Raw genomic sequence first — 24,195 nt, 5'->3', positions numbered from 1 at the left:
GTCCCCAAAGTGCCAATATGGACACTTGCACTTGATTTTATCGCAGTAATAGGCCTCCCGAAGGCATCCCACAATGCCCATCCTGACCACTGGTCAGAAATTTCATCTCTGCTACCCTGCATCCAGGTAAACTCCTTCCACCTGTCCCCCATCTAAAGTCTCGGGAATTCTGAAATTCCTCTTCCTGTTTGCTTGGCATGGAGAGCTTACAATACATGTTCCCAGGTAACCATGGTGAATCCATGCAGAAAATGCTCTCCCCCGGGACCACTGCGGAGCTGCTGGATCTACTCAGTATTTGGGGAGAGGGGGCTGTGCAATTTCAGCTGTGCTCCAGTTGTAGGAATTTCAATACCTACACACAGATTTCGTGCACCTTGTGGGAAAAGGGCTATGATCGGAACATACTGCATTGCAGAACAAAGGTGAAGAAGCTGAGGCACACATACCCAAAGGCAAGGGAGGCAAATGGTCACTCCAGTGCTGTGCCCCAGACCTGCTGTGTGTATAAGGAGTTGGATGCTATCCGTGGAGGCGACCCCACGTCCATGGCAGAGAACCCTGTGGATAAATCCCCTGGGTTAGAACTGACAGAAACTTGACCTAATCCAGAGGAGGAAGTCATCGATGAAGCACTGAATACATTAGGAAACGTGGAGCCCGTGCCGGGTTCGCCCAGTGCTGCGTCCAGTCAGGAGGTGTTCTCCATTCTGGAGGTGTCCAGACAGTCTCAGCAGTCACAATCAGGCGAACCAGAAGCTGGAGAGGAGAACCCTGGTAAGTGATTTTGCTTTGTGAAGTGTGGAGATGCGTTGAGGGAAAAGAAATGTACAAGTCTGGCTGTGTTTCTGTGTGCTGGGTATTTTCCCGTGCAGCTAGACAGTACGGTGGAAGAGAGTGTTGATACACACCGAGATGTCACTAGAAATCCCCCAGAGAGATCTCTAGGAAACTTTCCTGCAGGTACTCCACAATCCTGTGCTGGAGGTTCCTTGGCAGAGCTGCTTTGTTCCTTCCCCCATTGAGGGACACTTTCCTGTGCCATTCTGGAATTACTTGGACAAGGACTAAAGCGGCACACAGGCGAGCAACATAGGGATGGGGGAGGAAACAACAAGTGTGGTGTAGATGCACACTTGCTTCCTTGCTTCCCGTCAGGAGGGAGATATCTGCCACAATGACCCCCACCTGTGGAAAAGGGTGGGAAACTTTAGAATATTGCTCCCTGAGAAGTGCTCCACGACCCCTTTCACAGTGCTTTTCTCCCACACACAATGTCCCCTACTCCTGGGTAAACTCATGATGCTTGTGGTGTTCACCAGCATGTGTGCTTGTCAAGGGTCAGCCAGAAAGTGATCGATGTATTACCAGCGGTATATTTTAATGTAGTGTTTCAATCCTGTACGTGTAGTTAACAATAATGCTTCTGTTTATTGTTACTTGTGCTTCACCAGATATGTCCTTGAAAGGAGGCACCCCCTCCACTCCAGCCGGGCGTCTCCACCAGATAGGAAAGAGCACAAGATGGAGCAAGGAAGATATGTTTCAGGAGGTGTTTCAGCACTCAGAAGCAGAGAAGATGGAATGCAGGAAGTGGATGGAATATGACAAGCAGGAAAGAAAAGGAAATGAGGCATGCCCTAGGGATGCAATGGGGAGGCTGATAAAAGTTTTGGAGAAGCAAGCCAACATGCTGCAGTCCCTTGTAACCCTCCAGACTGAGCAGATGTGTGTCTGCCCTCCCCTTCAGCATATTCAGAGCTTTTTCCCATGCCCTCCCCAAACTCCACCCAAACACTACTTTCTGATTTCTGGGACTTCACACTTTCCCCTACACTCCACCCCTGTAGACAGCTTTTTAAACGACAGCTGGAAGTATGCTCAGCTCTAAAATCAGTCCTCTCCTGGCACCTTCCCCTCCCAAGAATGTGAGTTTGTCTCTGTGTGTATGCATAGTATTGTGTTTTTTGACAATAAAAGCATAGTTATTTGAATAATAAGCACTCTTTCTTTGTTTTCATGGAAGTTATGATAGCAGATGGCAGCAGTAAACAAGCAAGTGGTTTTATCATTTCCTTACATTAAATCCTGGGCTTGAACAAAACTGGACTTCATTATGCATTACAATCCCAAGCATAGCAACAAACATTACTGGTTCTCAACTTCAAAGTGTTGCCTCAAAGCCTCCCTAATTCAAATTCTCCCCCATTGTGCCCCTCTAATAGCCTTGGTGTCTGGCAGCTCAAAATCGGCAGACAAGCATCATGTCTCAGCAGTCCACCTCTGAGCAAACTTTTTGCCGTTTCCTTCACAAATATTATGCAATGTGCAACAAATGACTACGACCATGGGAATATTTTCCTCAATAAGGTCTAATTTGCCAGAAGAGCCTCGCCAGCATGCCTTTAATCTGCCAAATGCACATTCCACAGTCATCCTGCACCTACTCAGCCTATTGTTGAAATGCTCAACAGGTTTCCCATGTACGGCTTTCATAAGCCCTGGCATTAAGGTGTACGCTGGGTTTCCGAAGGGTCACTATGGGCATTTTGACATCCCTATGGGGATCCTCTGGTCTGAAAAGAAAGTTCCCCTTTGCAGCTTTCTGTAGAGGTCGGTGTTCTGAAAGATTTGTGTATCGAGCAATTCTCCGGACAACCCTGCACTGATGTCAATTAAATGCCCTCGGTGATCCACAAGCACCTGTAACAAACACCATGGAGAAGTACCCCTTCTGACTGTTATACAATATTGCAAGGAGCTTTGGTGCCAAAATTGGAATATGCATGCCATCTATCACCCCTCCACGGCTAGGGAAACCCATTTCTGCAAAGCCATCCACAATATCACGCAGCCCCAAAGGTCGATTTCCCGACCGCAAACTGATTTGTGACCAACCGGTAGCATCCTGGAGTTGTCAGCTTCCACAGTGCGGTTACCAGGTGCTTCTTTACCAAGAGGGCAGCTCTCATTTGAGTGTCCTTGTGCCACAGGGCTGGGGCAAGCTCAGCACACATTTCCAGGAAGATGGCTTTCCTCATCCAGAAGACCTCAAGCCATTGCTTATCTTCCTAGACCTGCATAACGATGCAATTCCATCATTAAGTGCTAGTTTCTTGAGCCCAAAAGCAATTTCCACCGCGTTTAGCTTTCTGTGAATGGCAAAAGCAACCTAATGCTGCTGCTATTGATATAGGACAGCGTGTCAGGTAACTGTGACTTCCAGTGCCTTCACAACTTCAAGATTGATTCCACTGCCATTCGCGATGTGCTACTGACAGCTAGCAGAGCAGTGAGGGATCCATTCCTGCAGCTAGAGGTGGCGGACTGAGCAGAAAACAAGGGACCTTGAAAAGTGCCATGAACTGGAGATAGGAAAACATGGAATGCTGGGACAATGCATCATTGAACATTAAGCCTTAACCCATGATGTGCTGTGATCCACTCCACCTTCCCACAACACCTATCGGCACAAGATGGAGAGCTGAACTGTGGGAAGCTACCCACAGTGCATTGCTCTCACTGTCGCTGCGACCACCCCACATGTGGACGCACTATGCCGAAAAAGAAAGACAGTGTGAACGTGCAACAATGACTGGTTCTAAAGGCTTTTTGGTCATTGACCAAACTTTTGGCAAAAATATCTGCCAATGTACACATTGCCTTAATGCAATGAAATCCAGGCTGGAGAGTCCATGCTCTAGGGAGTTTGCTATTCACCTAGTTACTGAAAATCTGAGAGGGGAAAAAAACCCAAACCTTTGCCAAGACATGTGCCAAGGGAAAACATCCCAACTCGAGCACATCTTAGGGAAAAGTATGGGCATAGCTGATAGCAGCTAAATGGAAACACCTGCTTTTTTGCAGTAGTAGCCAAAACAGAGACAATGTTTGGTTGCCTAAGGAATGGGATGGACAATAACCTGCTCTGGATAGTCACTCAGTGTTTTTCACCCAGTCTCTAACAGATAAAGCAGACAGAAAGGGGATTTCTGAGACAGGCTCTCAGTATGGGGGAGGCTACCATATGCGGACTGAAAAGTCTGGGATTGCTTAGTTTAGAGAAGAGACAAAGGACGGAGCATATGATAGAGGAGAACAAAATAAAAGAATGGAACTTATTATATTCAAATAGACAAACAGATACCAATCAAAAGGGCTAATTCCCCAAAGCTGAGGAAATTTATCAGCAAAACTGATTGGGAGGAAAATATTAGACAGGAAAATGGGAATGAAAATTGGGAGTTTGTTAAGAAGAGTTTATTGGACAGCTAAAAAGTCACGATTCCACAGTCAAGGAAGTGGAGAACTTTGGCTAAAAACTCAGTTCAGTGGCAAAGTGAAGGCAGCATTTATGTTGGAAAAAAGCAATATATACAAATGGGAAAAAAGGAAAAATAGATAGCAATCCATACAAATGGGAAGTTATGAAAATGCATAAGGGATGTTAAAGACATCAGGGAAAAATCCATAATTGGCAGAGCTAAGGATAACAAAACGGAGGTTATTAAGTGCATTAAGAACAAAAAAACCCTAGAAAAGCTTTAGGCCAATTCCTAGAGGGAGAAAGGAAACTTCTTAATGTTGCAGATAACATAGATGTGTTGCAGAAATAGTTTTGTTCTGCATTTGGAATGAAGCAGTATGAGATACTCATATCACATGAGGTGATGAAAAGTGTCCAGTCCATTAGGTGCCAAGGAGAATGTTATACATCACCTACAGTAGAACTTTAGGGTTACGAACACCAGAGTTACAAACTGATGGATCAACCACACATCTCATTTGGAACCAGAAGTATGCAATCTGTCAGCAGTAGAGCCAAAAAAACAAACAAACAAAAAAAAAACAAACAAACAAAGTAAATACAGGACAGTTCTCTGTTAAATGTAAACTCTTAAAAAAATGAAGAGAAAGCTTAAAAAAAGATTTGACAAAATCAGGAAACAATGGAAAAGCTGGTCTGGGATTAGTTCAAAAAAAGTCTAGGAATATAATTAATGCCAGTAAACAACATGGTTTATGGAAATCAGGTCTTGTAAAATAAAACTGATTACATCCTTGAATGAGAGTGTAGGTTTGGTTGATCAAGGATACTGTGCAGATGCAAGACACTTCAATTTCTCTGAGGCATTTGATTTAGTAGGGAAAGACATTCAGATGAACACTCCACATTATGGGTCCTTGTGGCAACTTAGAGACTAACAAATTTATTTGGGCATAAGTTTTTGTGGGCTAACACCTACTTCCTCAGATGCCTGGAGTGAAAAATACAGTAGTAGGTATATATATACACAGTACATGAAAAGATGGGAGTTGCCTTACCAAGTGGGTGTTCAATGCTAACGAGACAATTCAATTAAAGTGGACTATTCTCAGCAGTAGAATACCAAAGGAGGAAAAATCACTTTTGTAGTGGTAATGAGGGTGGCCCATTTCAAATTGTTGACACAAAGGTGTGAGTAATAGTTGGGGGAAATTAGGTTTTGTAATGACCCATCCACTCCCAGTCTTTATTCAGCCTAATTTGATGATGCCCAGTTTGCAAATTAATTCCAATTCTACAGTTTCTCATTGCAGTCTGTTTTTGAAGTTTTTTTGTTGAAGAATAATCACTTTTAAGTCTGTTATGGAGTGACTGGGGAAATTGAAGTGTTCTCCTACTCATTTTTGAATGTTATAATTCCTGATGTCAGATTTGTGTCCATTTATTCTTTTGTGTAGAGACTGTCCGGTTTGGCCAATGTACATGGCAGAGGGGCATTGCTGGCACATGACGGCATAGATCACATTGGTGGATGTGCAGGTGAACGAGCCTCTGATATTGTGGCTGATGTGATTAGGTCCTATGATGGTGTCCCCTGAATAGATATGTGGACACAGTTGGCAACGGGCTTTGTTGCAAGGATAGGTTCCTGGGTTAGTCATTCTGTTGTGTGGTATGTAGTTGCTGGTGAGTATTTGCTTCAGGTTGGGGGGCTGTCTGTAGGCAAGGACTGGCCTGTCTCCCAAGATCTGTGAGAGTGATAGGTCGTCCTTCAGGATAGGTTGTAGATCCTTGATGATGTGTTGGAGAGGTTTTCGTTGGGGGCTGAAGGTGACAGCTAGTGGCGTTCTGTTATTTTCTTTGTTGGACCTGTCCTGTAGAAGGTGACTTCTGGGTACCATTCTGGCTCTGTCAATCTGTTTCTTCACTTCTGCAGGTGGGTTTTGTAGTTGTAAGAATGCTTGATAGAGATCTTGTAGGTGTTTGTCTCTGTCTGAGGGGTTGGAGCAAATGCGGTTGTATCGTAGAGCTGGGCTGTAGACGATGGATCATGTGGTGTGGTCAGGGTGAAAGCTGGAGGCATGTAGGCAAGTATAGTGGTCAGTAGGTTTCTGGTATAGGGTGGTGTTTATGTGACCATCGCTTATTAGCACTGTAGTGTCTAGGATCTCTTGTGTGGACTGGTCCAGGCTGAAGTTGATGGTGGGGTAGAAATTGTTGAAATCCTGGTGGAATTCCTCAAGGGCTTCTTTGCCATGGGTCCAGATGATGAAGATGTCATCAGTGTAGCACAAGTAGAGGAGAAGTACTAGGGGACGAGAGCTGAGGAAGCATTGTTCTAAGTCAGCCATAAAAATGTTGGCGTATTGTGGGGCCATGCGGGTACCCATAGCAGTGCTGCTGATTTGAAGGTATAAATTATCCCCAAATCTGAAATAGTTATGGGTATGGACAAAGTCACAAAGTTCAGCCCCCCAATTTGCTCTGAAATTATCTACAATATCAGTAGGGCACACGTAAAATGCACTAAAAACTGGTGAACTGACAGATCTCAGAAAGCCATTGTCAAGGGGCCAGTCTCAGTGAATGGGACTGTTCCCAGTGGGGTTCTGCAGGGATCAGTTCTAGGTCTGAGGCTATTCAATATTTTCATCAAGGATCTGGAAGCAAATAGAAAATCACTGCAGATAAAATTTGTGGACGACCCAAAGATTGGCAGAGTGGTTATAATACAGTCAAATGAAAAATGATCCACTCGGAATGGGGGAACGCATTCCCGACCCACAGACTAGGGCATTGTATTATGGACGCAGGGACCCTGAAAAGGATTTAGGGGTCTCTGTGGACTCCAAACTCATCGTGAGCTCCCAATGCGATGCTGTGGCTAAAAGGCCTGATGTATCCTTGGATGCACAAACAGGGGAGTGGTGACTTTTGCAGGGTCAGGATTTTACCTCTGCACAGGGCATTGGTGAAACCGTCTGCATCCAGTTCTGGGGTCCACATTTCAAAAAGGCTGTTGAAAAGTTGGAGAGGGTGCAGAAAAAAGCCACAAAAATTTTTGGAGGCTGGAGAAAATGCCGGTCAGTGAGAGACTTGAAGGGCATCAGATATTTAACTTATGAAAAAGATGATCAAGCGGAGACTTTCATGGGGTAAAAACCATTAGTAAAGTGGAGAAAGGCAGAGCAAGACCCAATGGCTGGAAGCTGAAGCCAGCTGAAAATAAGGGCCAGATGTTTAGCACTGAGGGTGATTAATCATTGGAACAAACTGTGAAGGGAACTGATGGATTCTCAGACTCCACATGTCTGGAGATCCAGATTGGATGGTTTTCTGGGAGATCTCCTTAAGGACTTCTCTACACTTTAAATGCTACAGCAGCATTGCCTTGGTGTTTCAGTGTAGACACTATTTACACCGATGGCAGGGGTTCTCTGTCAGTGTAGGTGACCCACCTCCCCGAAAGGTGGTAGCTAGGTCGATGGAAGAATTCTTCTGTTGACCTCATGCTGTGTACAAAGGGGTTAGGTTGATATAGCGACATCCTTCGGGGTGTGGATGATTTTGCTGTTGCAAACAAAGCAGATGCAATTTGGGGTTGCATTAACAGAGACATAGCATGCAAGTCACGGTCGGTGATACTAAAACTCTACTCGGTGCTGGTTAGGCCTCAGTTGAAGCACTGTGTCCAGTTTGGGTCACTAAGGGATAGGAAGGATGTAGAGAAACTGGAAAGGATCCAGAGGCAAGCGACAAAGGTGATCCAAGGGATGGAATGCAAGTCGTATGAGCAAGCTGAAGGAACCAGGTATGTTTAGTTTGGAAGAGAGGAGATTGAGGGAGGACATGCCAGTGGTCTTCAGATCCTTGCAAGACTGCTATAAAAAAGATGGGGAAAAGTCGTTCTCTCTTTTCATGGAGGGCAGGACAAGAGGTGATGGGATGAAACTACAGCACACCAGATTTAGATGCAATCTCAGGAAAAACTCCCTAACTGCAAGAAAAAGAGAATAATGGAACAGTCTCCTCGGAAGGTTGTGGAAGCTCCTTCCCTGGAGGTTTTCCAAAGGAGGCTGGATGGTCATGTGTCTGGGATGGGTTAGACACAACCAATCCTGCATCTCGGCAGGGGTCAGACTCGATGACCCTTGCGGTCCCTTCTCACCCTGTGCCTCTATGATTCTATAATGTAAAATTGTAGTGTAGACCAGGCCTTAGTCAAACACAAGTCATTGGGCTCAATAGAGGAGTAACTGGGTAAACTTTAGTGGCCTGTGTTATACAGAAGGTCAGACTGGATGATCTAATGTCCCTTATCAAAGAATATCAGGGTTGGAAGGGACGTCAGGAGGTCACCTAGTCCAACCCCCTGCTCAAAGCTGGACCAATCCCCAATTTTGGCCCCATATCCCTAAATGGCCCCCTCAAGGATTGAGCGCACAACCCTGGGTTTAGCAGGCCAATGCTCAAACCATTGAGCTATCCCTCCCCCCCCCCCCGCTTCTGACACTAACCCTGGAATCTATGAATAAAGAAAGTAAGTCAGGCATTTATATTTACTCTGTCTCACAACACCCGAACAAGGGAACGTTCAGTTACGTCGAAAGTCTGAACGTGTAATTCTGATGAAAGAAAATTGTTTACATGATCCATTGTTGGCCTGTGGAACTCCTTGCCACTGACATTATTGGAGCACAGAGCTCAGCTGAATGGGATTCAGAAACGGATGGGCCATTGTCGGTGGTGCTGGTGGCGCCATGGTGAGTTAAGTCTGTCTGACACCTTCCATTAGGAGACCTGATTTTCAGTTGCTTATAAGTTTGCCAATCTTTAAGCGTTTGGACTGAAATTTCCCACCCTGGGTGTCTGCTGCCGGCTGAATTGTTTTTTGAAAGTTTCAGACGTAACAGCTCAGCCGACTTTTCGAATGAAGCTAGGAGAGTCGATGTCTTGCCCATGTTTAAAACATTCTTATAGTTGTTCCAGTGAGGAGCCCTAGCACCTCCATGCTTTCCAGAAATTAAAAGTCAGGTAACAGCCCCACCCGTTAACAGCCAGAGCCCTGAGATGCAAGAGCAGGAGGTGACGGTGTCTGTGCATTAACACACAGCTGGCTCCTGAGGTCTTTACTCAGTTCTTACTCCAAAGTAGTTTTGCCTCAGTGAGGCCAGAGAAATGTAAAGCCACAACATCAGAATTCGGCCTTGTATTGTCCCTCCACTGACACCTTTCCTTCTGAAGGATCCCCTGTGCCACTGAAATGCAGCTACCTTGGGGCTGGAGACCATCAGCCAGGGCAGGAGGGAGTGTACAGGAGGAGTGACATTTTGTCCAGTGATACGGGAGCATATTCATAACCTGTGGCAGGACCCTGGGCTATTTAATGGTTGTGCAGATCGGAAAGGACCCCAGACTTACTCGCCATCCCATCACGCCCATGTTACACTGGGTTTGTTGAGCAGGTGAGCTCCTCAGCAAGAGATGGGTACCTGTGACTTCTGAGATGGAAGCATCCTCTCTGGGAATCCCCCTCAGTTGGCCGTGTCCCAAAACTCTCTCAGCCCAGCATCTGCAGCAGCATCCCACACTGAGAGCTGAGACAGGGATCTGCACTGTTTATAATACAGCTCTGTGTAACCCCAGGGGGTTTGCTCAGCCTCTAGGGGAGACGCAGCATCTGCAGATAAACAGGCTGGAGACCAGAGACACTCTCGGCAATGTCTCTCTTTCCATGTCTGCGCTTCTGTGCTCTTCATCCATCTTTAGGAGTAAACAGTAATTAAGGGACCTTCCCAAAGGGAGATGAGAATTCTGGGGCTCTGTGCTGAGTCAGAGAGGAATTGGCATCTCTGTGCATGTGTGTATTTTAAAAAATTATAGTTGATTAGTAAGAAAACTAGGGATAGTGCCTAGATCTCCCAAGGGTCTGATACCCTGTAAATACCCAGGATAGCTGGATAGATTGTAGACAGGCAGGTCTGGAGATAGATGACTGAGGGGAGACACAAGCACTCCCTGCAGGCACACGGGGCTGTCACTCAGGGATCAGAGGTCTGTAACTCTCATCTGCAACTGTGACCACACTGGGCAGCACCTTTCATTGAAGGATGTTCAAAACACCTAGCAAAGGAAAGTCACTATGAACATATCCCCATTATGCAGATAGGTAAACTGAGGCATGAGGAGAAGTGACGTGGCCAAGGTCTCACAGAGATTGAGTGTCAGGATGACAGACAGAACCCAGGAGTCCTGACGTCCTTGCCATAAGCACGGTCTCTTTGTCACACCAACAGGGAAATGGACTCCCGCTCTGACAGGGCCTGTGTGTTGGGTGGAATGCAGAGGAAAGTCTGGTAGAGGGAGTCTGAGCCTTTGCCATTGTCTGAAGGTGAGTCTGAGGTTTTCAGAACTAGCTGGGGTTTGTGAGCTCCCCACTCCTGTGAGGTGTGAACTCCGGGACTCCACTTCCGCTCCCACTCAGAAACCTGCCAACGCATCACAGTCACTGGGGTCACTTCAGGGGAGCAGACTTGATAAAAGCAACACCCACAGAATGTTCTTGTGGACAGTGGGCTGCTGGGGGCCTGTCTGGGACAATGAATTCCCCTTCCCCGCAAAGCTCCTGTGGAACAAGGGTGTACCTATAGGCAGGATAGAAACTTCATTAGTGTTTGCAATGGCTTTGTTGTCTCCCTCTCGGTTCAATTCCTGCCAGTCTCTCGCAGGTGGAATTGAAATCGAATGTTCCAGGCTCAGTCAGACTTTCCAGCATGGCCCTGGCTGGAGGGTGTTTGGATTCCCACAGCTGAACTCTCTGCCTGCTCATCTGGCTCATTGGGGGTATTTCTCCAGAGTGGAGCACCTGGGTTTTTAAGCCCTGGAATGAGACTGAACGAATTCTCCCCTGCTGTCTGAGCCTAGCAGGGGCCCCGTCTCCACCTGTATTCAAGTTACTAACACTCAGTAGCTGGCAAGCGTGGTTTGACCTTCCCCTGTAGCTAAAGGCAAAGGGGGCGGGGGGTCACTAGGCCCTGATTTGGCTGGATTATTGTGTTTATAATTTATTATTTTTATCTGAATTGTGGAAGCATCCAGAGGCCCCGCTCCGGTTTAGGGCCCCTTGTGCTGGGCCCTTCGCAAACACAGAAGGAGAAACAGCCCCTACCCCAAGGAGCTTATCAATCAAATTAAGACAAGACACAGATACTGTGTGTAACAAACCAGAAAGGGCAGGCGGGGAGATGGGGGAGTAACAGCACTAAGACTGGGTGGTCACATAGGCTGCTGGGTGGGTGAGAGACAGCGGAAATGCACAGCCCTGCCCTGGCTGTGAGAAGTGTGTCCTGGGCCTCTAAGAGCAGATCACGTGTTCGGGGGAACTAGATTGGGGCTCGCAAGAACGGACCATTGAGTGGCGGCTGCACCAGACACACAGCTGGGAGCGCGTGGCTCTCCGATAGCTCTCGTAACTCTGCTTTAGTTCTGATCACGCCTCCCTCCTTCGAGTGCAGACTGAGCCTCCTTCTGATGAGTCCCAGGACAACCCCTGGTACCAGAGGGGAGACCAGAGGAGAGGGCAGAGGTAACAGGGCTGAGGTGAAGGAAGGAAGGAGACATCCTGGAGATGGAACAACTGAAAGTCCCCTACGAGATTAAACTCTTGGGCAATGCAGTAGACTCCAGGAAGAGATTCAGGCAGAGTTTTGAGATATGTCTATGCAAGCAGCTGGGTTTGGTGAGAAAGGCCTGCAGAAAATTGCAATTTTCTTAAACACTGCAGGGCTTGAGGCAGTGGACGTCTTTACTATAATGCAACTCAGGCTTTGTCTACACTGGCACTTTTGTTGGGGAAACGTTTGTCGGTCAGGGGAGTTGTCATAAATATAAAGGGAAGGGTAAACCCCTTTAAAAACCCTCCTGGCCAGAGGAAAAATCCTCTCACCTGTAAAGGGTTAAGAAGCTAAAGGTAACCTCGGTGGTACCTGACCAAAATGACCAATGAGGAGACAAGATACTTTCAAAAGCTGGGAGGAGGGAGAGAAACAAAGGGTCTCTGTCTGTATATATGCTGCTTTTGTCGGGGATAGACCAGGAATAGAGTCTTAGAACTTTTAGTGAGTAATCTAGCTAGGTATGTGTTAGATTATGATTTCTTTAAATGTCTGAGAAAAGAATTGTGCTGAATAGAATGACTATTTCTGTCTGTGTATCTTTTTTGTAACTTAAGGTTTTGCCTAGAGGGATTCTCTATGTTTTGAATCTAATTACCCTGTAAGATATCTACCATCCTGATTTTACAGAGGGGATTTCTTTACTTCTATTTACTCCTATTTCTATTACAAGTCTTCTTGTAAGAAAACTGAATGCTTTTTCATTGTTCTCAGATCCAAGGGTTTGGGTCTGTAGTCACCTAGGCAAATTGGTGAGGCTTTTTACCAAACCTTGTCCAGGAAGTGGGGTGCAAGGTTTTGGGAAGTATTTGGGGGGAAAGACGTTTCCAAACAGCTCTTCCCCAGTAACCAGTATTTGTTTGGTGGTGGTAGCGGCCAATCCAAGGACAAAGGGTGGAATATTTTGTACCTTGGGGAAGTTTTGACCTAAGCTGGTAAAAGTAAGCTTAGGAGGTTTTCATGCAGGTCCCCACATCTGTACCCTAGCGTTCAGAGTGGGGGAGGAACCTTGACAGGAGTAAAAAAAAAACCTGACTGACAAAGGCGCAGGTGTGGACAGCGCTAAGTAAGCAGGAGACGCTCATTGGGAGAGCTCTGTCCCATCGTCATGGAGCAGCTACACAGGAGAGCGGGGCACAGGCAGCGATACAGCTTGCCGCTGTAAGGTGTGTAGTGTAGACATGGCCTCAGTCAGGCAGAGGGAGCAGGTTACTATACGTTTTGCAGATATTTGAAGAGCCTTAAGTAGCTCAAAGAGCAAAACGTTCCAAGGGTAAAAGTTTCACCTTAGAAGACACAAGTAAAGTAAGTTCTGTGACTGCTACTCCCCCCTTAGCTCAGCCCCGCTCTGGCCCAGGCAGCCCCAGCTCACACAAAGGATGGGACCCCCGGACTCATCACTCCATCATTGGCATCATAGGGATTTAATGTCACTTTGATTGTCCGATCAGTGATTCAGGGAAGAGGGCCCAGCACCATGTCACCAGCCAGCTCTGCAAGGAGCTCGGTCTGAGAGCCAGAGCACTAGGAGAAAACTTAGGTCCCTTTATGAGTAAAGAGCTGGAGCTGCCTGCCCCGGATCTGTTTGGTCCTCACCCCGTAGATGATGGGGTTTAGCATGGGGGCCACGAGCAGGTAGCAATGGCAACATGGAAAAACATGGCCACATTGTGGCCACACCAGTACGAGAGGGAGGAGAAGAGAGCTGAGATATAAAAGGTTAACACGGCACAGAGGTGGGAGGTGCAGATCCAAATCGTCTTGAGCCGGGCGTCCTTTGTGGGGAGGCTGAAGATGGCCCTGAGGATCTGGGTGTAGGACAGGGTGATAAAAGACACATCCAGACCGATTACAGAGAATAGCAAAACCAGTAGTAACCACTAATGTGGGTGTTGGTGCCGGCCAGCCACACCACGGCCATGTGCTCGCAGTGCGTGTGGGGGAGGATGTTGGCTCTGCAATATGGCCACCGCCTCGCCAGCAGGAGATAGCCCAGTACGAACATGCCACCACGCTGCACGTCAGACAAACCGATCTTGGCCACCAGGGGGTTTGTCAGGATGGTGGAATGTCTCAGGGGATGGCAGATGGCCACGTAGCGATCCAGAGCCATGGCCACAAAGATCCCAGACTCCATCCCTGAGAAGCAGTGAATGAAGTAAAGCTGGGTGAGGCAGGCATTAAAATCAATCTTCCTAGAATTGAACCAGAAGATGCTCAGCATTTTAGGCAGGATGGACTCAATTCAGTCCCCAGCAAAATCACGGAGCAGGTCCTCAAGGAATCCATTTTGAAGCACTTGGAGGAGAGGAAGGTGATCAGGAACCATCAACATGGATTCATCAAGGGCAAGTCATGCCTGACCAACCTGATTGCCTTCTATGGTGAGATAACTGGCTCTGTGGATATGGGGAAAGCGGTGGATGAGACATATCTTTAGTAAAGCTTTTGATACAGTCTCCCAAAGTATTCTTGCCAGAAAGTTAAAAAAAATATGGATTGGATGAATGGACTATCAGGTGGATAGCAAGCTGGCTAGATTGTCAGGCTCAATGGGTAGTGATCAAGAGCTCGATGTCTAGTTAGCAGCCGGTATCAAGCGGAGTGCCAAGTGGTATGTCCTGGGGCAGGTTTTGTTCAACATCTTTATTGATGATCTGGAGGATGGTGTGGATTGCACCCTTAGCAAGTTTGCAGATGACACTAAGATGGGGGGAGAGGTAGATACACTGGAGGGTAGGGATAGGGTCCAGAGTGACCTAGACAAATTAGAGGATTGGGCCAAAAGAAATCTTATGAGGTTCAACAAGGACAAGGGCAGAGTCCTGCACTTAGGAAGGAAGACTCCCATGCACCGCTACAGACTAGCAGCCTTCGACTACCTGAAGGGGGGCTCCAAAGAAGATGGAGCTCTGCTGTTCTCAGTGGTGGCAGTGACAGAACGAGGAGTAATGGTCTCAAGTTGCAGTGGGGGAGGTTTAGGTTGGATATTAGGAAACACTCTTTGACTAGAAGGGTGGTGAAGCACTGGAATGGGTTCCCTAGGGAGGTGCTGGAATCTGCATCCTTCGAGGTTCTTAAGGCTCAGCTTGACAAAGCCTTGGCTGGGATGATTTGAGCAGGGGCTTGGACTAGAAGACCTCCTGGGGTCTCTTCCAATCCTAATATTATATAATTCTATGACATGAACAGGACCAGGTTGATGACAGCCGGCATGCAGAGGAAATAGTACATGGGCCCGTGGAGGCTCGGCTCCCTCTTGACAATGAAAAGGATGGTGACGTTCCTCAAGATGGCTACAGCATATGTTGCAGAGAAGAGGATGGAGATCCAGACATGGGTCGCTTCCAGGCCAGGAATGCCCAGCAGAATGAAAGTGGAGGGATTGGTGAAGTTGATTGTGTTGGAATCTGACATGGAGTAGGGGAGAAGGTGTGCAACTCTGAGGCACAATGGTGTCTCCTGCATGTACCGTACTTTCACCAGACTTCCTGTATGTGCCCAGGCTCTAGGGTGATGGTCGCAGTACAAATGCCTGAATGGAGAGACAATGTGAATATGAGACACTACATGCCCTACTGGGGGCTGTTCTCTTGGGGGAGCAGATCGGTCGCTCTTCATGCACTGAAAAATAACATTTTTATTATTCAGAGAAATTAATTATGAACAACTGGCCCTACTAATGCCCATTCCATATTTGATGCTGCTCCATGCCTCAAAAATTCCTACACATCATGGTGTGGGAAACCTTAAGAGGCACCAGCAGGAAACGCAAGTGTGGATACTGGGTATTCCTCATTGTTCCTTCATGCAATGAAAGCCAGGCTAGGGAGTCCATGCAGTAGAGAATTCCCCATTCATCCAGTTACTCAAAATCTGAGAGTGTAAAAACAAACAAACCTTTGCCAAGACGTGCCAGGGGGAAACATCCCAAGTAGGACACACCTGAGGGAAAAGACCCAGGCGTCATTGATAGCAGCTCAATGGAAACACCTTCTCATTTGCAGTAGTGGCCAAATCAAAGACAATGTTTGGATGCCTAACAAATGGTATGGAGAGTAACCTGCTCTTGATATGTGCTCAGTTTTGGTCATCCAGTCTCTAAGAAGGATAAAGCATTATAAAGGGGATTTCCGAGACAGGCTCTGAGAATGGGGAAGGCTCCCATATGTGGACAGACTGAAAACTCTAGGACTGTTTAGTTTAGAGACAAGACAAAGAAGGAGGCATGTGATAAAGGAGAGGAATATAAAGAATAGAACTGATTACATCCAATTACACAAACAGAGAACAGTTCCCAACCAGTAATATCTATAGACAAACAATGAGGAGTCCGGTGGCACCTTAAAGACTAACAGATTTATTTGGGCATAAGCTTTTGTGGGTAAAAAACCCACTTCTTCAGATGCATGGAGTGAAAATTACAAATATAAATATACTGACACACGAAGAGAAGGGAGTTACCTCACAAGTGGAGAACCAGTGTTGACAGGGCCAATTTAGTCAGGGTGGATGTGACTCACTCCCAATAATTGATGAGGAGGTGTCAATACCCAGAGAGGGAAAATTGCTTTTGTAGTGAGCCAGCCACTCCCAGTCCCGATTCAAGCCCAAATTAATGGGGTTAAGTTTGCAAATGAATTGTAGCTCTGCAGTTTCTCTTTGAAGTCTGTTTTTGAAGGTTTTTTGTTGAAGGATGGCCACTTTTAAATCTGTTACTGAGTGTCCAGGGAGATTGAAGTGGTCTCCTACTGGCTTCTGTATGTTACCATTCCCGATGTCTGATTTGTGTCCATTTACTCTTTTACATTGAGACGGTCTAGTTTGGCCAATGTACCTGGCAGAGGGGCATTGCTGGAACATGATGGCATTTATCACATTAGTAGATGTGGTGGAGTCCCACAAGGATCAGTTCTCCATCTGGGGGTTTTCAACTTCTCCATGCAGCCACTCTGGGAGCTGGTCACACAGCATGGACTCAAATGCCAGCAATACGCAGGAGACCTACCTGCCTGGGAGAGACAGGGTAGCTTTGACAGAGCAAGGCTGGGGAAGGGCAGGCAGAGCTCTGGCCTGGCTAGTCCCCAGGCTGAGGCCTGGCAGAAAGGGCTAATGAGGTACTAGGGCTGCAGGGAGACAGCTGGGGCATAGGAGGAGGAGGAGGGGGTTCCCCTGGGAGGGGAGACCCAGAGTGTGTGGGCACTCCTGTGGGACAGCACCCCAAGATAAGGGGGCTTGAAGTGCCTGAAGTACAGTGGGGGAGATTGACGAGGAAGCAGGGGCCGATAGGGAGATACTTGCAGCAGAAGGTGCTCCGAGGCTGGACTGAGCTAATTCCCAGTCTGACCAGCAGGAGGTGCCATTGTGGACAGTAAACATCATGTTACACCAAGGAAGAGAGAGGTGATGCTGGCGGGCAGAGCAAAGCATTGTGAAGAGTTGGCAGCTACGGTGCAGCCTCCTTCGACTGAAGGTTCACACCCACATTTGGGCCATTACGTCCACTGTCTAGGAGGGCTCTTGGATGCCTTGCTGATGCTGATCTCTCTCATACCAGCATCTGGGAGGAGTCCTTTCTACTATATTCATTTGACTAGGAGACTCCATCCCATCCTGGTGGATGATGGCCTGGCCTTAGTAATATAGGCCTTCATCACTCCTGTCTGGACTGTAGCAATGCAGGATACCTGGGCATGACGCCTTCTCTGCTTACGAAACTCCAACGAGCACCGAAGGCTGCAGAGTCTCCTCAGCAACACAGGCTCCTGCGAGCACATTAGACCTGCTCTCCGCGCTCTACACCGGCTTCCCAGAGAACATCAAGTCAAGTTCAAGGTCTTGGTCCTCATCTTCAAGGTGCCCAAAGGTCTGGGGATTCACAGACCCTAAAATTCCAGTAACTGCACTTCTCTGGCACAGTGGGACTCTCGACAGCCGGGGGGAAGCTCGTCTGCGCAGGAGACAGAACTTTCTCCGGGGACCAGTGCAAGGCTGCCCCGGGAACTCAATGAGCTCAATCTCTTATCGAGGAGAAGGTTATGGAGGAATATGATTGCATTCTATCGGCATTTATAATGCAGAACAGAAACTTGATAATAGGAGGCTCTTAAAGCTGGCAGGCAAACATTGAACAAGAGTCAGGGGCTGGACGTTGAAGGTAGACACATTGAGACTAGAGACAAAGTGGAATTTTTTAGCACTGAGGGTAATTGACCATTTGAACAATTTAGCAAGGATCATGGTGTGTCTCCATCACTGGCCATGTTTCAGTTGACATGGGATGTTTTTCTCAAAGATCTGCTCTAGTTCAAAGAGGAATTCATCCAGGGCAGTCCTACGGCCTGTGCAATGCAGGAGGTCAGAGCAGATGATCACAATAGTCCCTCCTGGCCATATAATCTACAAATCTATCTAGAGTCCCCTGCAAGGATAATATTTGTGTGGGCCTCATTCTGGATCCTTGTCACACCCTGGGTGCCACATTTCAGGTCTGGGCGGGTTGAAAGGAACACAGGAAATTCAAAGTTCAATGATGCCTGCTACTCAATGCCGCTGATAGGAAATGAACCAGACTCCCTGTGATTCTTTGTGCACCAATATATCTGTCTATATAACACTCCCAGCATCCTTCAGTGCCCAAACCAAACCTTTGTGTCTGGTGCTCTGTATCTGTAATTCCAGGTGCACTAAATATGGGCTGAACTCCAGTGTGTGACTGAAGAATGGGATAGGTGTCATCTCCGGCTCCAACCCCACCGGCCTGAGCACTGAAGGTTTCTGTGACTGTCCACAGCTGCAGGATGGGCTCATTAGCTTCAGCTCTGTGTATGGGGACTGTTGCCTGTAACCAAAATTTAGTGAGGATTTTTGGTTGACCCTTTCCGAGTACCAAAAGGAAGGGGGAGGGTCGCTGAGAATCCAGAACCCTGAGACTGACAGTCCACAGGGGCAATGGGGAGAGGCCAACACTCCCAGTCAGCCTGATTGACAGGGAAGGCAGGCCAATGAGGGGGTCGGAGGCTGGGGCTGCCTGGGCCAGAGCAGGGCTGAGCTAAGGGGAGACCAGGGGCCCGAGCTGAGCTGAGAGCAGAGCAGCAACTGGAGCAGAGAAGCACCCCAGGGAGCTGGAGCCGTGCTGGGCTGGATCTGGAGCAGTCCGGAGCTGGGTGCAGTGAGCAGCTGGGGACAGGGAGATGCACCCAGGGCAAGAGGCCTCGCAGGACAGACTTGGAGAGGGATCATAAACCCCATGGGGGTTGGGGGGACAACGCTGCGGAGAAGGGCCCTGCCCCCTAGAGCCTGAGGGCGTGTGGCCAGCGCCAGAGCGAGTGTCTGACCTGCGGCATCCCTGCAGCGCAGCCAGTTGGGCAGGGCCTGGGCCGTGTGAGGGACAGACCGTGAACTGCCCTGACATCCCAGAGACGGCCGGTTGGGGTTCCCCCGGGCCACAGAGCAGGGTGACGGCTTTTCCTTCCACCTTTCCCAGTTTCTCCTCATTGTTTTTAATTTTTAATTGGTCTCCCGCTCACAAAATGCTGTCAACACCGGTTAGGAGCGGTTCTTTTTTTCACACCCCTGACTGACTAAAGTTTTATTGACAAAAGTGCCAGTGCAGACAAAGGCTGAGTTGCATTAGAGTAAAGACGTCCACTGCCTCAAGCCCTGCAGTGTTTAAGAAAATTGCAATTTTGTGCTGGTCTTTCTCCCCAAACCCAGCTGCTTGCATAGACATATCTTAAAACTCTGCCTGAATCTCTTCCTGGAGTCTGCTGAATTACCCGAGAGTTTCAACTCCGTGGGGGCTTTCAGTTGTTCCATCTCCAGGATGGCTCCTTCCTTCCTTCACCTCAGCCCTGTTACCTCTGCCCTCTCCTCTGGTCTCCCCTCTGGTACCAGGGGTTGTCCTGGGACTCATCAGAAGGAGGCTCAGTCTGCACTCGAAGGAGGGAGGCGTGATCAGAACTAAAGCAGAGTTACGAGAGCTATCGGAGAGCCACGCGCTCCCAGCTGTGTGTCTGGTGCAGCCGCCACTCAATGGCCCGTTCTCGCGAGCCCCAATCTAGTTCCCCCGAACACGTGATCTGCTCTTAGAGGCCCAGGACACACTTCTCACAGCCAGGGCAGGGCTGTGCATTTCCGCTGTCTCACACCCACCCAGCAGCCTATGTGACCACCCAGTCTTAGTGCTGTTACTCCCCCATCTCCCCGCCTGCCCTTTCTGGTTTGTTACACACAGTATCTGTGTCTTGTCTTAATTTGATTGATAAGCTCCTTGGGGTAGGGGCTGTTTCTCCTTCTGTGTTTGCGAAGCCCAGCACAAGAGGCCCTAAACCGGAGCGGGGCCTCTGGAGGCTTCCACAATTCAGATAATAATAATAAATTATAAACACAATAATCCAGCCAAATAAGGGCCTAGACCCCCTTTGCATTTAGCTACAAACAAAGATCAAACCATGTTTGCCAGCTACAGAGTGTTAATAACTTGAATACAGGTGGACACGGGGCTCCTGTTGGGCTTGGACAGGAGAATTCGTTCAGTCTCATTCCAGGGCTTAAAAGCCTAGGTGCGCCGCACTGGAGAAATACCCCCGATGAGCCAGATGAGCAGGCAGAGAGTTCAGTTGTGGGAATCGAAGCGGCCTCCAGCCGGGTCGTGCTGGAAAGTCTGACTCAGACTGGAACATTCAATTTCAATTCCACCTGGGAGAAATTGGGAGGAAATGAAGCGACAGGGGAAGAACTAGTCCAATGCAAACACTGAATCAGTCTCTATCCTGCCTATAGGGCCCCCCTTGTTCCACAGCTGTTTTAGAAGGTGGGGGAGCCTGTGTCCCCAGGACAGGCCCCCAGCTGCCCTCTATCCACAGGAACATTCTGTGGGTGTTGCTTTTATCAAGTCTGCTCCTCCGAAGCGACCCCACTGACTGTGATGCGTTGGCAGGTTTCTGAGTGGGAGCGGAAGTGGAGTCCCGGAGTTCACACCTGTCATAATCATAGGGGTAGCCTAAAATTCCTCCTTACCTGTAAGGGATTAAGAAGCTCGAGTAACCTGGTTGGCACCTGACCAAAGGAACCAATAGGGACAAAAGATACTTTCAAATCCGGGAGGGGGAGGCTTTGTGGGGTTTTTTTATTTTTATTTTTATTTTATTTTTTTTGTCTGTGGCCCGTTCGCTCTTCGGACTAAGAGGGACCGGACATCAATCCAAGTTCTCCAAATCTTTCTGAACAAGTCTCTCATATTTCAAACTTGTAAGTAACAGCCAGGCAAGGTGTATTAGTTTACCTTTGTTTTCTCAACTTGTGAATTTTCCCTTTGCAGGAGGGAGGTTTATCCCTGTTTTGTTGTAACTTTGAAACTAAGGCTAGAGGGGGTTCCTCTGGGCTCTTTGAATTTTCTGATACTCTTAAAGGCTAAGTACCAGCCTAAGTTTACAGAGGTGATTCTTTTACCTTTTTCTCTTTAAATAAAATCCTTCTTTTTAAAACCTGACTGATTTTTCCATTGTTCTAAGACCCAGGGTTTTGGGTCTGTAGTCCCTTTGTAACCAATTGGTGAGGATGTATGCGCAAGTCTTCCCCAGGAAAGGGGGTGTAGGTTTGGGGGAACCTTTTGGGGGGAATAGGACTCCAAGTGGTACTTTCCCTGATTGTTTGTTAAATCACTTGGTAGTGGCAGCGGTCCCAAGGCAAGAAAGGAATCTGTGCCTTGGGGAAGTTTTAACCTAAGCTGGTAAGAATAAGCTTAGGGGGTCTTTCATGCGGGTCCCCACATCTGTACCCCAGAGTTCAGAGTGGGGAAGGAACCCTGACAACACCTCACAGGAGCGGGGAGCTCACAAACCCAAGCTAGTTCTGAAAACCTCAGATTCACCTTCAGAGGATGGCGAAGGCTCAAAATCCCTCTACCAGACTTTCCTCTGCATCCCACCCAATGAACAGCCCCTGTCAGAGCGGGAGTCCATTCCCTGTTGGTGTGACGGAGAGACCGTGGTAACAGCAGGGACGTCAGGACTCCTGGGTTCTGTCTGTCATCCTGACACTCAATCTCTGTGAGACCTTGGCCATGTCACCTCTCCCCATACCTCAGTTTACCTGTCTGAATAATGGGGATATGGTCATAGTGACTTTCCTTTGCTAGGTATTTTGAACATCCTTCAATGAATGGTGCTGCCCAGTATGGTCACAGTTGCAGATCAAAGTTACAGACTTCTGATCCCTGAGTGACAGCCCCGTGTGCCTGCAGGGAGTGCTTGTGTCTCCCCTCAGTCATCTATCTCCAGATCTTCCTGTCTACAATCTATCCAGCTATCCTGGGTATTTACAGGGTATCAGACCCTTGGGAGATCTAGGCACTATCCCTAGTTTTCTTACTAATCAACTATAATTTTTTAAAATACACACATGCACAGAGATGCCAATTCCTCTCTGACTCAGCACAGAGCCCCAGAGTTCTCATCTCCCTTTGGGAAGGTCCCTTAATTACTGTTTACTCCTAAAGATGGATGAAGAGCACAGAAGCGCAGACATGGAAAGAGAGACATTGCCGAGAGTGTCTCTGGTCTCCAGCCTGTTTATATCCAGATACCGCTTCTCCCCTAGAGGCTGAGCAAACCCCCTGGGGTTACACAGAGCTGTATTATAAACGGTGCAGATCCCTGTCTCAGCTCTCAGTGTGGGATGCTGCTGCAGATGCTGGGGTGAGAGCGGTGTGGGACACGGCTACCGGAGGGGGATTCCCAGGAAAGACACTTCCGTCTCAGGATTCACAGGTACCATCTCTTGCTGAGGAGCTCACCTGCTCGACAAACCCAGTGCAACATGGACGTGATGGGACAGAGAATAGGTCTGGGGTCCTTTCCGCTCTGTGCAGCCATTGAACATCCCAGGGCTTTTGCCACAAGGGATGAGTTTGATCCGGTATCATGAGCCAAAACGTCCCTTTTTGCTGTGCCTCCCCGGCTGATGGCCTCCAGCCCCGAGGTGGCTGCATTTCAGTGGTGCAGGGGATCCTTGAGGAGGAAAGGTGTCAGTAAAGGGACAGTACGAGGCCAGATTCTGAGGCCATGGCCCGTACATTGCTCTGGCCCCACTGAGGCAAAATTCCCTGTGGAGTAAAAACCAATTAATGACCTCAGGAGCCAGCTGTGTGTTAATGCACAGACACCGTCACCTCCTGCTCTTGCATCTCAGGGCTCTGGCTGTTAACGGGTGGGGCTGTTACCTGACTTTTAATTTCTGGAAAGCATGGAGGTGCTAGGGCTCCTCACTGGAACAACTATAAGAATTTTTCAACATTGGCAAGACATCGCCTCTCCTAGCTTCATTCGAGAAGTCAGCTGATCTGTTACGTCTGAAACTTTCAAAATACAATTCAGCCGGCAGCAGACACCCAGGGTGGGAAAATTCAGTCCAAACGCTTAAAGATTGGCAAACTTATAAGCAACTGAAAATCAGGTCTCCTAATGGAAGGTGTCAGACAGACTTAACTCACCATGGTGCCACCAGCACCACCGACAATGGCCCATCCGTTTCTGAATCCCATTCAGCTGAGCTCTGTGCTCCAGTAACGTCAGTGGCAAGGAGTTCCACAGGCCAACAATGGATCATGTAAACAATTTTCTTTCATCAGAGTTACACGTTCAGACTTTCGACGTAACTGAACGTTCCCTTGTTTGGGTGTTGTGAGACAGAGTAAATATAAATGCCTGACCTACTTTCTTTATTCATAGATTCCAGGGTTAGTGGCCAGAAAGGACCATTAGACCATCCATTCTGACCTTCTGTATAACACAGGCCACTAAAATTCACCGAATTACTCCTCTATTGAGCCCAATGACTTGTGTTTGACTAAGGCCTGGTCTACACTACGATTTTACATTATAGAATCTTAGAGGCACAGGGTGAGAAGGGACCGCAAGGGTCATCGAGTCTGACCCCTGCCGAGATGCAGGATTGGTTGTGTCTAACCCATCCCAGACACATGACCATCCAGCCTCCTTTGGAAAACCTCCAGGGAAGGAGCTTCCACAACCTTCCGAGGAGACTGTTCCATTATTCTCTTTTTCTTGCAGTTAGGGAGTTTTTCCTGAGATTGCATCTAAATCTGGTGTGCTGTAATTTCATCCCATCACCTCTTGTCCTGCCCTCTGTGAAAAGAGAGAACGACTTTTCCCCATCTTTTTTATAGCAGCCTTGCAAGGATCTGAAGACCACTGGCATGTCCTCCCTCAATCTCCTCTCTTCCAAACTAAA

The 24,195-nt window shown here is 47.9% G+C and overlaps 1 protein-coding gene across 1 annotated transcript; it reads right to left on the bottom strand.

The window, feature by feature from the left end:
* Positions 1-13,789: 13,789 nt before the first annotated feature.
* LOC140914999 (olfactory receptor 52N2-like) lies at positions 13,790-15,357 on the bottom strand. Its single transcript, XM_073354234.1, has 2 exons — positions 15,136-15,357; positions 13,790-14,179 (listed from the first exon to the last, which is right to left on the bottom strand). The coding sequence occupies exons 1-2, from the start codon at positions 15,355-15,357 to the stop codon at positions 13,790-13,792; spliced, it is 612 nt and encodes a 203-aa protein (XP_073210335.1).
* Positions 15,358-24,195: the final 8,838 nt, after the last annotated feature.

Source organism: Lepidochelys kempii, chromosome 1 (assembly GCF_965140265.1).
Source record: "Lepidochelys kempii isolate rLepKem1 chromosome 1, rLepKem1.hap2, whole genome shotgun sequence".
In the NCBI taxonomy this organism is placed as follows: domain Eukaryota; kingdom Metazoa; phylum Chordata; order Testudines; family Cheloniidae; genus Lepidochelys; species Lepidochelys kempii.
This window is presented reverse-complemented; position numbering and strand designations above follow the sequence as displayed.